General features: G+C 31.8%; 1 protein-coding gene across 1 annotated transcript; it reads left to right on the top strand.

Moving 5' to 3' along the window:
- The first annotated feature begins 493 nt into the window (after nt 1–493).
- On the top strand, nt 494–3,569 carry LOC143235694 (protein spaetzle-like). The gene is made up of 3 exons (XM_076473909.1): nt 494–815; nt 2,574–2,742; nt 3,504–3,569. Exons 1-3 carry the CDS (start codon nt 568–570, stop codon nt 3,567–3,569), a joined length of 483 nt encoding a protein of 160 aa, XP_076330024.1. The 5' UTR covers nt 494–567.
- Nucleotides 3,570–14,081: the final 10,512 nt, after the last annotated feature.

Below are 14,081 nucleotides of genomic sequence, written 5' to 3'. Positions count from 1 at the left end.
GTTGTTGTTGTTGATGATCGTTTTTAAATCAGGGTACTCGACTCGTAATCTGAGGCTCGCGGGTTCAAATCCCCGTCATATCAAACATCCTCACCTTTGCAACCGTGGGGTCGTTATTATGTTACTATCAATCCCACTATTTGTTGTCAAAAGAGTAGCCCACGAATTGACGGTGGGTGATGATGATTAGCTGCCTTCCCTCTAGTCTTACACTGCTAAATTGGAGACGGCTAGCTTTGCGCAAAATTCAAAACAAACAAACAAAATTATTCTGCTTTTTTTATTTGCCACAGAAAAGTGTTTCTGTGTGAAACGGTAAATGACTTCGCTGCTGAAAATATGCACGTGAATTTTAAATACAGATAGTACGAGACCACATGAAAAATCAAATGGAGTTTGAATAAGATTTTATTAAGCTAATTTGTAGTATTGCACGAAAAGTACTTCATCAGTATAATAAAATAAATATGTTTTCACGTATCTGCAGCTTACATTTACTTTTTTTTTACATTTATTAGGTCAGAAGTAAATTACGTCATACAAAAGTGTCTGGATACGATTAGAAGAATGTATGTGCAGTTCCCGGCAAAACTGGAAACTATAGGAGACAATGAACCCTTTGGTTACTTTTACAATTTTTCTGGAAACGGTTCAGATCAACGTCAATGGAATAGTTTTCCTTCCCGCATGGTGGCTCTATGTGATAGTAAGCAAAAGCTGGTATATCCAAGCTATGCCAAAGATTCAACTGGAAAATGGAATCTAATCGTCCAAACTGACGAATTTCCACAAAGAATACCAGTGGAATTGTGTCGGTAGGCATTTATTATTGTTATTCTTAAAGATTGTATGTTGAATTAAGAATCGTAAAATCGTGTACTCAGTATAAGAAGTTAAGGCTTACCTTTTAATCTTGTACTTAAACAGGTTTACGTTACATCATTCGAGATAACTCTCATAATTTATAATAGCAGCATTTACCGTATATATTAGAAAAATAGCTCCTTCATTAAGCCCTATTCTGTGTTGATTGAAAAACAATTGTTATAATTTTTTCTTCCTGCTTTGAAGATGGGCTTGGCATGGCCAGGTGGTTAAGGCGCTCTACTCGTAATTTGAAGATCGCTGGTTTGAATCTTTGTTACACCAAAGATGCTCGCCCTTTCAGGCGTGGGAGCGTTATAATGGTACGGTCAATCCCACTATTCGTTGGTAAAAGAATAACCCAAGAGTTGGCGGTGGGAGGTGATGACTAGCTGCCTTCCCTCTTGTCTTACACTGCTAAATAAGGGACGGCTATTGCAGATAGCCCTCGTGTAGCTTTGCGCGAAATTCAAAAACAAAAAACAAATACTTTGAAGGTAGTTTCTTTCATTATCACATTCTTTCCTTATTTGTTTAAACGTACACAATGGTTTTTCTGCACTGTGCCTGTTGCGGGAATAGAATCTCGAAGTTCAATGCTATATCCACTGAGGTTTACAGCTGAGCTACGAGAAGTTTAATGTTAGTTTAAAAAATAATGCATTTATACTGGTAAAGACAAAATTAGAACTTGTGATGTATACATTCAAAACTCGTATTTCGGATCATCACCAGTCGTAGTTGGGCAATATTTTTATAACTAGGTTATATTTTTATAGCTGAGCAATAAAAAAACAATTGAATTTTTCACAAAAGTGACAGTTTCATATTTAACCAATAAAAATTACAAACAAAAAGGAATAAATTTTAGTCCCCCGCTGGTACAGCCGTAAGTTTTCGGATATACACGGCTAAAATCAAGGGTTCGATTCCTGTCGGTGGACTCAGGAGATAGTCCAATGTGGCTCTGCTATAAGCAAACACACGCACATTTAACCGATAAAAATTACAAACAAAAAAGGAGAAAGTTTCAGATTTAACCAATAAACATTACAAAAGAGTGTGTATGTGCTTTTCTTGTAGCAAAGTTACATTTGGCTACCTGCTGAATCCACAAAAAAGTGAGTGAATTTCAAATATAGAACAAACTTAAAAATTGTTTTTTTCTTTAATAAAAAATCTTCTGAATAGAAAGAGAATAGAAAAAGCAAAGCACTTTCATTAATAATTACATCTACAAAGAAATACTTCAATAAATTATATTCTATGAATTCTGTGATTACATTTCATTTTTAAACTGAAATTTTAATAAAATTCATCATTAATAAGAAAAGAATTTTATTGAATGTCAGATACGAGTACGTTGTTTTAGAACTGTCAGACAATTGCAGAAAGGGCTACTGTCCCAATGGTCTTCCGCAGGAACTAGCAGTTATATATGGCTGAAGGGCAGATATTTCATCTCGTAATAACAATATTAATAGCTGATATTTTTGTCTTCCAACATTTTGTAAGAAATCAACTGAAAGTTCCCTTAGCATGGTTGAACTTTACCTAAAATTAACAACTTTAAAGTTTCAATTGAAATCATATGTTGAAATATTTTAATGCCATTTTTTATTTTTAGTTTTTAAACTTTTATACTAATTTCTCATACTTATTTCTTGTTACCAGTGTCGCTTTCAATGATTTTTATTTTTGGTTTTTAGGTCTCAGGATGAGCCTTGTGGCAACATAGCAGCTTGTGGGCTCAGTTCTCGGTGTGTGCAAAAGTACGCTTATCAGCTATTGTTGAGTATCGATCACGAAAAGCCTGAAAAATGTCCAACCATGAAACTGTATAAATTTCATTCGGCTTGTGTATGTTTTGCGCAGAGGGTAAAATTAAATGGTTAAAAAAATTCAACTTATTAGTTTTTGGCTTTTTTGCTTCATCTATTTGTCAGTAAAAATATTATTACATTCTAATTATTCGTTCCTGTTGAATGAGCGTCAGATAAAATCGTTGGTTTAGGATTCCGTGACTAACGACATCTAGTAAGCTGATCGTAAAACAATCTCGCTATCGTAATTTTGAAAAACATTGTCATGCATTATTTGTTAAAACACAAAATAGGTTTAGCTACGTTTTCTGTTTTATATTATTAAGAAAAAAAAACAGAATTTTTTAGCTTATTTATCAAGTGTATTCTATGTTCATTTATGCGATTGTTCATATTGATAATGTTAACTAAACTTGATAATCATTGTACCATATTATTACACACGTGAATAACTTTAAATTACTTTTTCACGTGTTTTATAAACCACGTCATTCTTCAAACAAAATATGTTGCTGTTTAATGAAATGTTGAAAGAAAAGCAAGACAAATTAACAATAAAAAGACTGTGCTTTCGGGAACCTGTAATGCACGTGCCTTGCACATTGTTTGAATAAAAACATTTTCAGTTTTAAATACGCCGCCATTGTCTTGTAATATTCTCGACGATTTCACTCGATTTAACACGCGAGGTACAATCGTTTTACCATTTATCACAATGCACCATAAAACTGCAGCACAACTTTAGCTAGCACCAAATAGCAACTTCGTCGCATGTTATTGATAGTAGTATAACTAAACTGTAGTACTTTTTTATAGGAGAAAGAAAATTGGTTTTCAAAATTAAAAGCCAACCAGTGGCACATCGATATGTCTTCGGACTGACGCCACTAGAAACCGGGTTTCGATACCTGTGGTAAGCATAGCACAGATAACCCATTGTGTAGCTTTGTGCTTAATTCTAAACAAACATTCAAAATTTAAAAAAAAAGTTTCCATTTAGCTGCATGTATGTTTTATTTTATAACTGTGTATGCAAGCTTCTCTGAGGCATCATAGCGTGTCGTTGGGTCACAGCATGAGTAACCTTCTAAAATATGCATGTTCGTTAATCTTTTCTTATTTTTTGGAAGAGTTGAAATGAATCTTCACCAGAACGAAGTCTGTAAAGAAACAAAGTAATAGCAAAGATAATATCATGTTTTTGTCGATTGTAACTAGTGTTTTCTTATCCGTCCTTAATAGCTTTTATAAACAAAACATGGTGTATATGCCGACAAATGTATATTTGGAAAAACACAATTTATATAAAATTTACATATTATGCACACGTCAGGTTTACTAACTTTCATGTGTGGTATTTATATATTTATAATATTTTATTTTAAGTTCCTTGTTTTTTACATATATGTTACTTTTCCATATTATTGTATTTAAACTGCTGTAACCCAATGACTCAGTGAATATTTCTTTATGAATATTTAGTGTTTAAAATAATAAATATTTTTACTTAAAAGTCACAGATCTGTGTTGTGAATTTTTACTTTATTTTTTTTTTTAGAAATAAGCAACAGAAAGAGAAGCCAGTGTGATACATCTGTCAAAAATATATAAATTTTATTACTTACAGCAGAAATATTATTAATCGTCAAAGGTTTTTCTAATGATTTTTTTTCAACTACACAATCACGTTTTAACATTTATCATATTTTAATAAAAGACGCCTTATCGTACCTTGTATATAAAAGACTTAGTAACAACTGATCCAAAAAATGAAGAATATTTTAGTTGTGTTTTCTCACAGCAAAGGCACGTCGAGCTATCTGTTGAATCGAACCCCTGGCGTTATATATCTGTAGACTTACCGCTGTACCAGCGGGGGACAATATATTTAGTTTGACGACAATATTTTCTTTTTTCTTCATAACTAACTAAATATATGCAACGTAATTAACATTAACTTTTTATCAAAACACGCTACTTATATAGATTAGAAAAACAACAACAACTTAGCAATGAATATAGGTAATTTAATATTCTGTTCTCAACTTCTCCTTATAATAAGGAAAATGAATTATCTCAGCAATTGGTACCCTTCTTGTTATCCATAATTCCGATAGCATTTCACAAGTTTCGGCCAACTTATGAAATTTAGGTTAACCATATAGCCATATTCTAAGCTAATAATGCACGAAAAATCTGTGCAAAACATAATATAAGCCCCTGCCAATGTCTTCTCATCAATAAAAGGCCAAATAAATAGAGCAGCTTTAAAATAGCGTGGCAACTGAGACAAATTACTATGGTACATTATACTGTTTAATCACACTCAGATGACAGCTATCACAAAAAAACTATTTATTATCAAGACAAAAGTGATTATAAATATAAAAGTAATTGAATAACAAAATCTTACAATATATAGTAATATTGTTTGTACTCTAATTCAAAATATATGTAAGTGAAATGTAACAAAACGAGATTTTCTTATCTGACTTTAACTATCCACTGTTTTCCAAACTTTAAATAGCGGTGCTCCTATAACTCAGCAAAGTTTTAGTTGCACACTCCACCATTTCATATTAAAATATATAACAGCAAAATTAACATTTTATTTTGATGTCTGTAACTTTAATTTAAAAAATGCCTGTAAGTAATGAGTTAACGTGGGATTAAGAAAACAAGCTTTGAGAGCAAAGTTTTATAGTTTTGTTAGATTATTGTCGTCTGCAGCTTTTCTGTAGTTTTATAGTTTTGTTAGATTATTGTCGTCTGCAGCTTTTCTGTAGTTTTATAGTTTTGTTAGATTATTGTCGTCTGCAGCTTTTCTGTTTCTTCGGTCGTTATTTTGTCTCTCCCTCCAAAAGGCTGCCGCTTCCCTTATGGGGACGCGATCAAAGGTTTGAAAAATATTGAAGAAACCTATATACTATATAGGTATATATGGTGCACATAAAATGATCACCCACGACTAATAAATAAAATGTAACCCCTAATTCTCACTAAAATGTATAAATTATAATAAGATTCTGGAATGCTCTCAATAATAACGTATCTTATAAAAAAGATATAACTACGAAGGTTAGTATTACAATTTAAGTATTTGACAGAAACCGATATAACTTAACTAATGACGTAATGTTAACCATACAAGGAGCTGATCACAAGTTACAGGTAAGAGCTTTCATTGACGTAAAGCAAAACTAATGGTTGTCGTCATATTACAGTAGATCATTACAACCTTTTAAAATGAGTTCGAAATTATAGCTTTGGAAAAGTAGTGATATTCTGTAAAACTATTACTTCAATAACTATGGCAAGATTATTGTTGAATTCCTTGTGAAACTGAATAAAAATTGTGTTAAAAGTGCAAGAGCAGAATCCTTGTTTGTTTGTTGTTTTTTTAGATGTGAGAGTGGGTTTATAAGCTTTGTCTACGAAATTTTGTAATGCTGAAGAACTTCTGTTGTACTTAATAAACTTTGAAAAGTAAACATTGCAATATAGTTCATTTGCAATACATATTGCAATACAATATAGTTGTATTGAGAAATGAAAAGTTTACAACTTCCAAATTAAAACTTTTATCGAAAACTGAACTTAAGTGTTTGATTAATGTTACCCGTGTTTGTACGAGTGAATCCAAAATGTTTAAAAACTTAAGTACATGAAGATATAACTACCTGCAGTGTACTATACTTCAAAATTATTCTAAGATTTTTTAATAAATAAATAATGAGTTAGGGTTTATACTGTTGTCCTGTTTAAAGAGAGAGATGGCCAAAGTTTTTCGTAATGCGTCAGTAATCAATATGAATAAAAATATTAACAGTTTTCACATTCCAAAGCATGAAGGTTTATATTAACTATGCCTTCTACGAAACAAGCACAAAGTATTGCATGTCTTTTTAACACATAATTTTCACTTAAAATTCATAACTTGTTTCAAAGAATTACTTAATAAATTTTAATAATGAGTGAATATTAATAGTTATTATTTATTATAACAATAATCACTTTGTCCAACTACGCATGTGCGCGCACTTAACGGGTGTAAATCAGGGTTGTCAGAAAATTTTCTTGAATTTTACCAAATAATTTTCTAAAATATACCAAAAATTCTTGGATTTTACAAAGTTAAATAAAAAAGCATATAACTAATCTTATTTCGTTTAAAACTTACTGTTTTTTTTCTTCTTCATTGGTATACAATTTAGTTTCCTTCATTTATTTTGCACAATTTTTCAGACTGTTTCCATTCTTTACATGTCGTGTTTTCTAAAAGATTTTTGCCATATAATAAGGTATATAGTGTTTCCATACTTAACCGGGTACGATTTTTTTACATTTATATTGTTTATCAAAGAGAACAGCCTTTCTGTTGCAACTGAACAATGAGGCAATGATAGTAAGTTTATCATTAATTTGGAGATAATTGGGAAAATAAATTTATCTCCATATTCTTCTTGAGAAATATAATACCAGTATTTCTCTGGTTCTGAAATTTCGTTCTCTTATAAAGTTAACTCTCGACATTCTATATTGATATCTTCATACTCTATTTTTTCAGTAATATTAGGAAGTTTAGTGGCCAGTGGGATAATTGAATGTGGCTGTTTTAAGACACTTTACGAGATCAAAAGCTTCAAATAGCTGTAAATATGTGAACATACCAGATGACACAAACCATTTGTACATTTCCTTGCTTAGTTTGACATAAAAATTCAATATCTTAAGCTGAAATTCTTCGAATTCATTGGTTTGGATTTTGGAAGAATATTCTAGAAAGATACTTTCAGTTCTTGCTTCACGATATATTTCACTAAAGAGAAAGTAAGTGGAAAGATCATTGATGTTAACCTTCGATATATCTGCATCTTTTGGTAGTTCTCTTTCAATAAAATTACCAAGGATGCCTTTCATACTACTGTTGATGGAGGCACGTAGTCTTGGAATTCTGAATTTCTCAGTTTGAAATATGGCAGAATAAAATTTAGAAATGCAAAGTACATTTTTACAGTTGGATTCTGTAAACCTTTTAGTGTTGTAGGTGCTAAAGTCGTCTCATCTTCTAATGCCGCTAAAGTAAGAAATAAGACAAGTGCTGGCCAGTAATTCAGTAGTATTTCTACTACTTGTTGAGTAATAACCATCGAGTACAGCCATGATGTAAAATCTTTTAGGATCAGTCTGGGTAAATTACTGAAATTCATATTTAGATAATCTTTTTAGGCTGTTTGACAAAAATATTAATAAATAATTCTATTCAGCTCCTCTAAGGAAGTTGGAAGTTCAGAACATGCATAGGATGCACATAAATGCAATGAATTGCATACACAATTTTGTACAAAGAAATATGGCACTTTCTACTTTAGAAGACTTTGAACACCACTTTTTGGCCCCATCATTACACTTGCATAGCCTATCAGATTTTTAAATGGAATTCCATGTTGTTCAAATAAATTTACTATAGAATTGTAAATGCCTTGGGGAGTACATCAATTGATTTTCAAAAGAGTTAAAACTTGTCAACTGTTTTTTTTAATGTGACTATCATAATATCTAGATATTATAACAAGTTGATTTTTTGTAGATGCATCTGTACTTTCATCAATATTACTGAAAAGTTAATATTATTTAATTGTGCTATCAGAATTTCCAAGTATTCCTTACCATTAACATTACGAAAAATAGCTGTTCCTTTTGTTCTTGCACATTGACTTAGTAATTTTAGAATCAGGGCATGCATTAGATAGGAAGCCTGGAAGATGATCTAGTATTGAAATGGGGAAATTGTGTTCTGCCACAAACGCACACATTTTCAGTTCAATCGAAGCCACTTGAGACATGCTATATAAAGAAGTAGAAACCGTAAGAATCAGTTACTTTATAAGTCTGGGCACTTGCTTCAATATTTTTAAATGTTTTTCACTGTCAAGATGTTTCTCAAGCATGGTAACAGCCCCAGATGAGTCACAACTGCATATTTTACAAAATGACTTATTTAAGTTTTTCGAACTTCGACTAAAATAACTAAACTTATGATCATTAAGCCATTTTTGTGGCAACTGACGTTTCTGTTTGTAACCAGGCTTATGCGGGCTTACTTTCTTGCATGGATTTTCTACTAAATCACTATACTTATCTTTCCTTTTTCATCCATTATGATCTGTGGGTTAGGTTAAATGTAAATTAAATAAAATTATAAAAATCAAACAAAATACAAATTTAAAATTAAACAATACATTACACTGTAAACAATACTGACACGTACAAGTCACATCTCATAAAATCATAACAATAGATACAGTATATAGAAACAAGACTAAAAGAACCCCAGGTGGATCATCATTGTCTGAAATTATCTTGCGCATGCGCAATGAGCCCTTATAAAACATATTCAAACATTTAGACATAAAACTCGCCCTTATGAAGCATTATCACAAGGTCAAATTTCACGTAAAGGAAGCAATGAATTTGAAAATCTTTTTTGGCTATGCAACAGATAAATTAGCAAAATTTTCCAAATTTCATGAAGGTTTTACTAAATTTACCAAACAGAGTGAAATTTGCCAAATTTGGTAAAAAATTACCAAATTCGGCAACCTTGGTGTGAATATAGTTTAGGAGACATTTTGTACAACATATTAAAAGCTTATCAAACTTTTTAAAAAGATCTAGTTTTATATCGTAGAATAACATTATAAATTTATTTATTTGTAATATTAACCATGGTAATGTTTATCCCTAAGTAAATTAAAGCGGAAAATGTACACAAGTTACAGTGTCAGTTTATCTCTATTGAATATAAGCCATACTTAATAAAGGCTTTAACTATGTCAGGACTAAGGAAATAGATTTATAATTTTGGTGTCTGCAATTAGAATTATTTTGTATTGTTTTAGAAATTATAATTTAAAGAATACTGTTACAATAAAGATACTAATATGATGGCAAATACTTTGCAAGTCTCTGCTAGTTTAGTATATTTCTAAGTGTATTTCCTGGGTTTTCTTCGAAATTGAAACTAAATGGCATTTAAAACCACTTTTTTCTTCATGAACTAATGGAGTATAGCAGCGTTTCCTAAACCTTTCTAACTGGGGACCGGTTTATTTTTGTCTTTTTCATGAGACCCGGCCTCCTAAAATGCCTAATTAAATAACCTACTAAGAAATGGCTAAGTCTTAACATCAAGCTGGAAGCATTAGTTTTATCAATACATCATCGATTATAAAATATACATGCGTTTTATAGTACTACTGTGCAAAAAAATCATACTCCATTGTTATTTAATCTTTACGTTAATTGTATATTTCTTCATGTTATTTTAAGAAATAAACTTATCTAATGAGAAGTATATATATGTAAAAACGGCTGGTATGGTATACCATACCAGCCGTTTTTACATATATATTTTTCTCTACAATTGGGTTTTCTCGTCATCACGGATTATCTAATGAGAAGAATGATGCTGCTTTTCATCATACAGCAGCTTCAGGAAGAAAAGAAGTCAGTTCAATCCTCAAATCTGGCTTGATATCTTATGTGTTCATGTACTTTTTTTTAAAGAAAACCAACGTTAAGAAACCTAATTCGCATTTGTAAGTCGTGACAAAGGGCATAAGAAATCTCACTGCTTAATTTCAAAAAATTAATTAACGAGACATTACTAAAACGGTCTATCAGTGTGGTGTCACAAGACAATTCAATAATAGAGTTAATTTCTGATTCAATGAGTTGTAATCCTTCCTTATTTTCTTCATTAATCAAAGAGCATCTTTTGGGTTTAAAATCATGCTCTTTGATTGATGAGGAAATCTCATCTGGAATATTATCCTCTTCATCTTGGTTTTGTAATTCTGTTAAAGTAGAGAGAGACTTATAATTTCGCTTCCCAGCTCGATGTACCCACAAGTTATTTTTTTACAGCTGCTTTTATCTTTTCCTGGACTTTAAAAATACTTATGTTAGCATCTTGTAAATTTAGATTTAACGCGTTTAAGAAGCCAAAAATGTCACATAAATGGGCCCCTTTAATTAACCAATGGAAATTATGAAACCTGTCTCTAAATACAAATATTACATCCTTTGCTGATGGGGTATGTTGCCAAAACAACTTCATTGTTTATTTCAATGAACCTTTTTAAGACATTTTCTTTTTATAACCATCACAGTGTAATAGGAGATGCTCGTGTTCACATCCTAATTTTTTGCACAAAGCAGTAAAAATCCCTGAATTCAAGGAAGGAGATTTTATATGATTTATGAATTTAACACCTTTTTCAAAAGTGAATTTTCTTCACAGCTAATGCCTCTCTGTAAATGCTACGATGCACTCGTTCACAATCTAGTGCCACTGCTCGGGTCCTTTGAAAACTCCTATATAGGAGCATGCCACTGAGCGAGCACCATGGGTACTAAACATAACACATTTTTATTTCACTGAATACCACTCTGAATTATAAAATTATTGATTAAATTAAACGTTTCGTCAGCCGTTGTACTTGTTGGAAGTGATTTACAAAACAATAAATCTTCATGAATTGTGTCCTTATAATCATATCTTAAAATGCATATTAAATTATCATTATCTGCTATGTCTATGCTTACTTCCACTTGTAGTAAAAAAACTAACTCGACGTATAAGAGTTTCTTCAATAATTTTGGCCATACCCGCAATTCTACGCTTCAATTTATTATAAGATAAAGACAGTATACTCTACTGATTTCCTTTTTTTTTATATAAACGCGAGACGTAATTATTTTTACTGCAGGAAGTATTAACGTTTCACCAACAGTATGTGGACAACCTGTCTCGGCTGTTAGTTCTCAAATTGCATAAGAAGTCATAACCAAGTTTTCATTGGAAGATCTCGTGGAAAAAAAATGTGTGAAAATATCTTTTGGAAAAACTATTTAATCTACCTCATTTATAAAATAATCTTTTGGCTTACGCGAGTATTCTGGACGTCTGGTAATCAAATGGCGTTTTAATTTTGATGGTTTTATGCTGTCATTTGATAATGTTGAACAACAAAGAACACATAGTGGTCATTATTGGTACCTCCACTTATAAAACCATACTTCAAACATTCATCACAATACTGTTGAATCCAACAGGTCTTTGTTGTTTTTTTTCTTTGCTACCAAGCTGAACATCTCTTAAACGTTTATAATTAGGCCTATTATTTTCACTAACTTCAGTTTCACTAGAACTAGGCTGCATTTGCGCATCCCTTGAAGTTTTTTTTTTTTTCTGTGACGCATGTTTCTTCAGCCATCTATCCATATTGGAGAGGGGTTTTCTTTAAAATGGAAACTAAAAAAAAAAAATAGTCAGTACAAATTAAGTCACAAACATTTCTCTATCTTCTCAGAACAAACTGGCGATTTTAGCACCGACCACCAACAAAAAACTTGTCTGCTGCCACCTCGCACTACCAGATATAATACTCAGGGCACGCATGTCTTAAAATTTCCATTAATAGAGTAAGCAACTTGAATACATTTGGAATAAACTCCTAAAACCTTGATTTCAAAAAACCGGTTAACATGAATGAAAAAATGGTATATGAGACAAAATCATTTCTTTGATCTTACCTGAAAACAGGAGAAGATCAGCTTGGACTCAGCAAGGGGACGTCTCTAGCTAATTTTTGGTTTAAATTTACGACATTTCATAAGAATTTCAAGATTATCAACAGCGAAAACATAATATTAGGCTCTCTAAATTGCACTAAGTGAGAACATCTTAATTACTGAAGGGCTAAAGTTATAAAGGCAGCTGTCAATTTGTGAGTTCTATAGTTTCGTAGTACAAATTTTCACATTTTATTCTTGTTATGTCAATTTAGTTAAAATACTGAGAAATTTAAGCGAGGTGAAGTGAAAATTTAAATTATAATATATTGGAAAATATTAATTTTAGAATATATTTATATTAAGCGGTTTAATTACATTTTTCTTTAGTATACAGGGTTTGATTCCCCTCTGTGGACACAGCAAATAGCCCGATGTGGCTTTGCTATAAGAAAACACACACACTTTAATATACAACAAGGACTCGGAGAAAGTTTAGAACTGGCAGTTAGTAGTGAAAAGGTTAATATTAATTTAATTTTGTCTCTTACGTTTTCTGCAGACTGGCTTTTTTTTTTTCATGGACTAGTACCGGGTCGCTGACCTCACTTTGGGAAACACTGGAATAGATTTTCACCGTTATGCACTTTTATTGGTTTATGTAAACACTTAAGGATATTTCACCCATATTATAGAGAGACTGAGTAAAATAATTCAGTAAGAGAACGATTACATGCAAAGTATAAATGCATCGCTTAAAGCTCACCTGTGAACAGAATGTGTGGACGTTTTCTTATAGGAAAGCCACATCGAGCTATCTGCTGAGCCAACCGACAACAATCGAACCCCTGATTTTAGCGTTGTAAATCTATAGAACGAATAATGGGACCGTCACATGTACCAGCGAGGGCGAGGTTTAGCGCGACGCGGGCACGAACCCGCGACCCTCGGATTACGAGTCGTTAACAGAAGGAAAGTAAATAGTATAAAATCGTTATTTTAGAAACCCAGTAATAAATCCAGATTCTGTGATTTTGCGGAGATCAGTAAGTTGTCATGTCTTGTGGTATAAGATTAAACAAACACTTTATACAAACACTCAGAACGTATAAAATTGGTTTATGTTTAACTTTATGCTACTTTTATTTCTCTGTGTAATGAAAACAAGCCGCCATTTTTAAATCATTTGTCCTCTAATGGCTAACTTCTTTCCACGTCAAATGATATTATAGCAAATCACAATTTTTTTTAACTGTAGATTCGGCTCACTTTGCTTTTTCAGAAGATTTTATGTTATAAACCTTTTCGATTTAAACTATGCGAATATTGTAGCTATATAAAAATGGGATACATTTGCTGATGAAAATCGAATTTAATTCTAAGTTATAGCAAAATTGTGGCGAAATCACAATTGGATAAAATAGGTTTTCAGTTTACTGTGTTTGTCAATTTCATTCCAGGGAAGATTAACATAAAAATTTCCTAAACTCAACGATAAACAGCAGTGTATTATAAATACAAGCTGGTCTGTATACCTGTTTTCTTTGTTTATTTCTTTTTTTAATTTTACTCAAATCTATCTGCGCTCGCTGTACATCAGGTAACAGTGTCAGACTAGAGAGGAAGGCAGCTAGTCATTACCACCCACCGTCAACGTTAGGGCTACTTTTTTACCAACGAATAGTAGGATTGACCGCACCTGATAATGCCCTCACGGCGTAATTGTAACATTTCATTTTATTGTTGTTGATTAGGCTTGATAGTGAAACAGATTATGAACTTGATATCTTGTAAAGACATGTACTGTTATCCCTC

This window comes from Tachypleus tridentatus, chromosome 12 (assembly GCF_004210375.1).
Source record: "Tachypleus tridentatus isolate NWPU-2018 chromosome 12, ASM421037v1, whole genome shotgun sequence".
Taxonomy (NCBI): domain Eukaryota; kingdom Metazoa; phylum Arthropoda; class Merostomata; order Xiphosura; family Limulidae; genus Tachypleus; species Tachypleus tridentatus.
This window is presented reverse-complemented; position numbering and strand designations above follow the sequence as displayed.

What these genes read in the sequence shown, in the direction of transcription:
- LOC143235694 (XM_076473909.1), top strand. Translation starts at nt 568, where the DNA reads ATGTATGTGCAGTTCCCGGCAAAACTGGAAACTATAGGAGACAATGAA. An exon ending in ATACCAGTGGAATTGTGTCG is followed by an intron (nt 816 to 2,573) that starts GTAGGCATTTAT and finishes TTTGGTTTTTAG; the next exon opens with GTCTCAGGATGAGCCTTGTG. An exon ending in GTGTATGTTTTGCGCAGAGG is followed by an intron (nt 2,743 to 3,503) that starts GTAAAATTAAAT and finishes ACTTTTTTATAG; the next exon opens with GAGAAAGAAAATTGGTTTTC.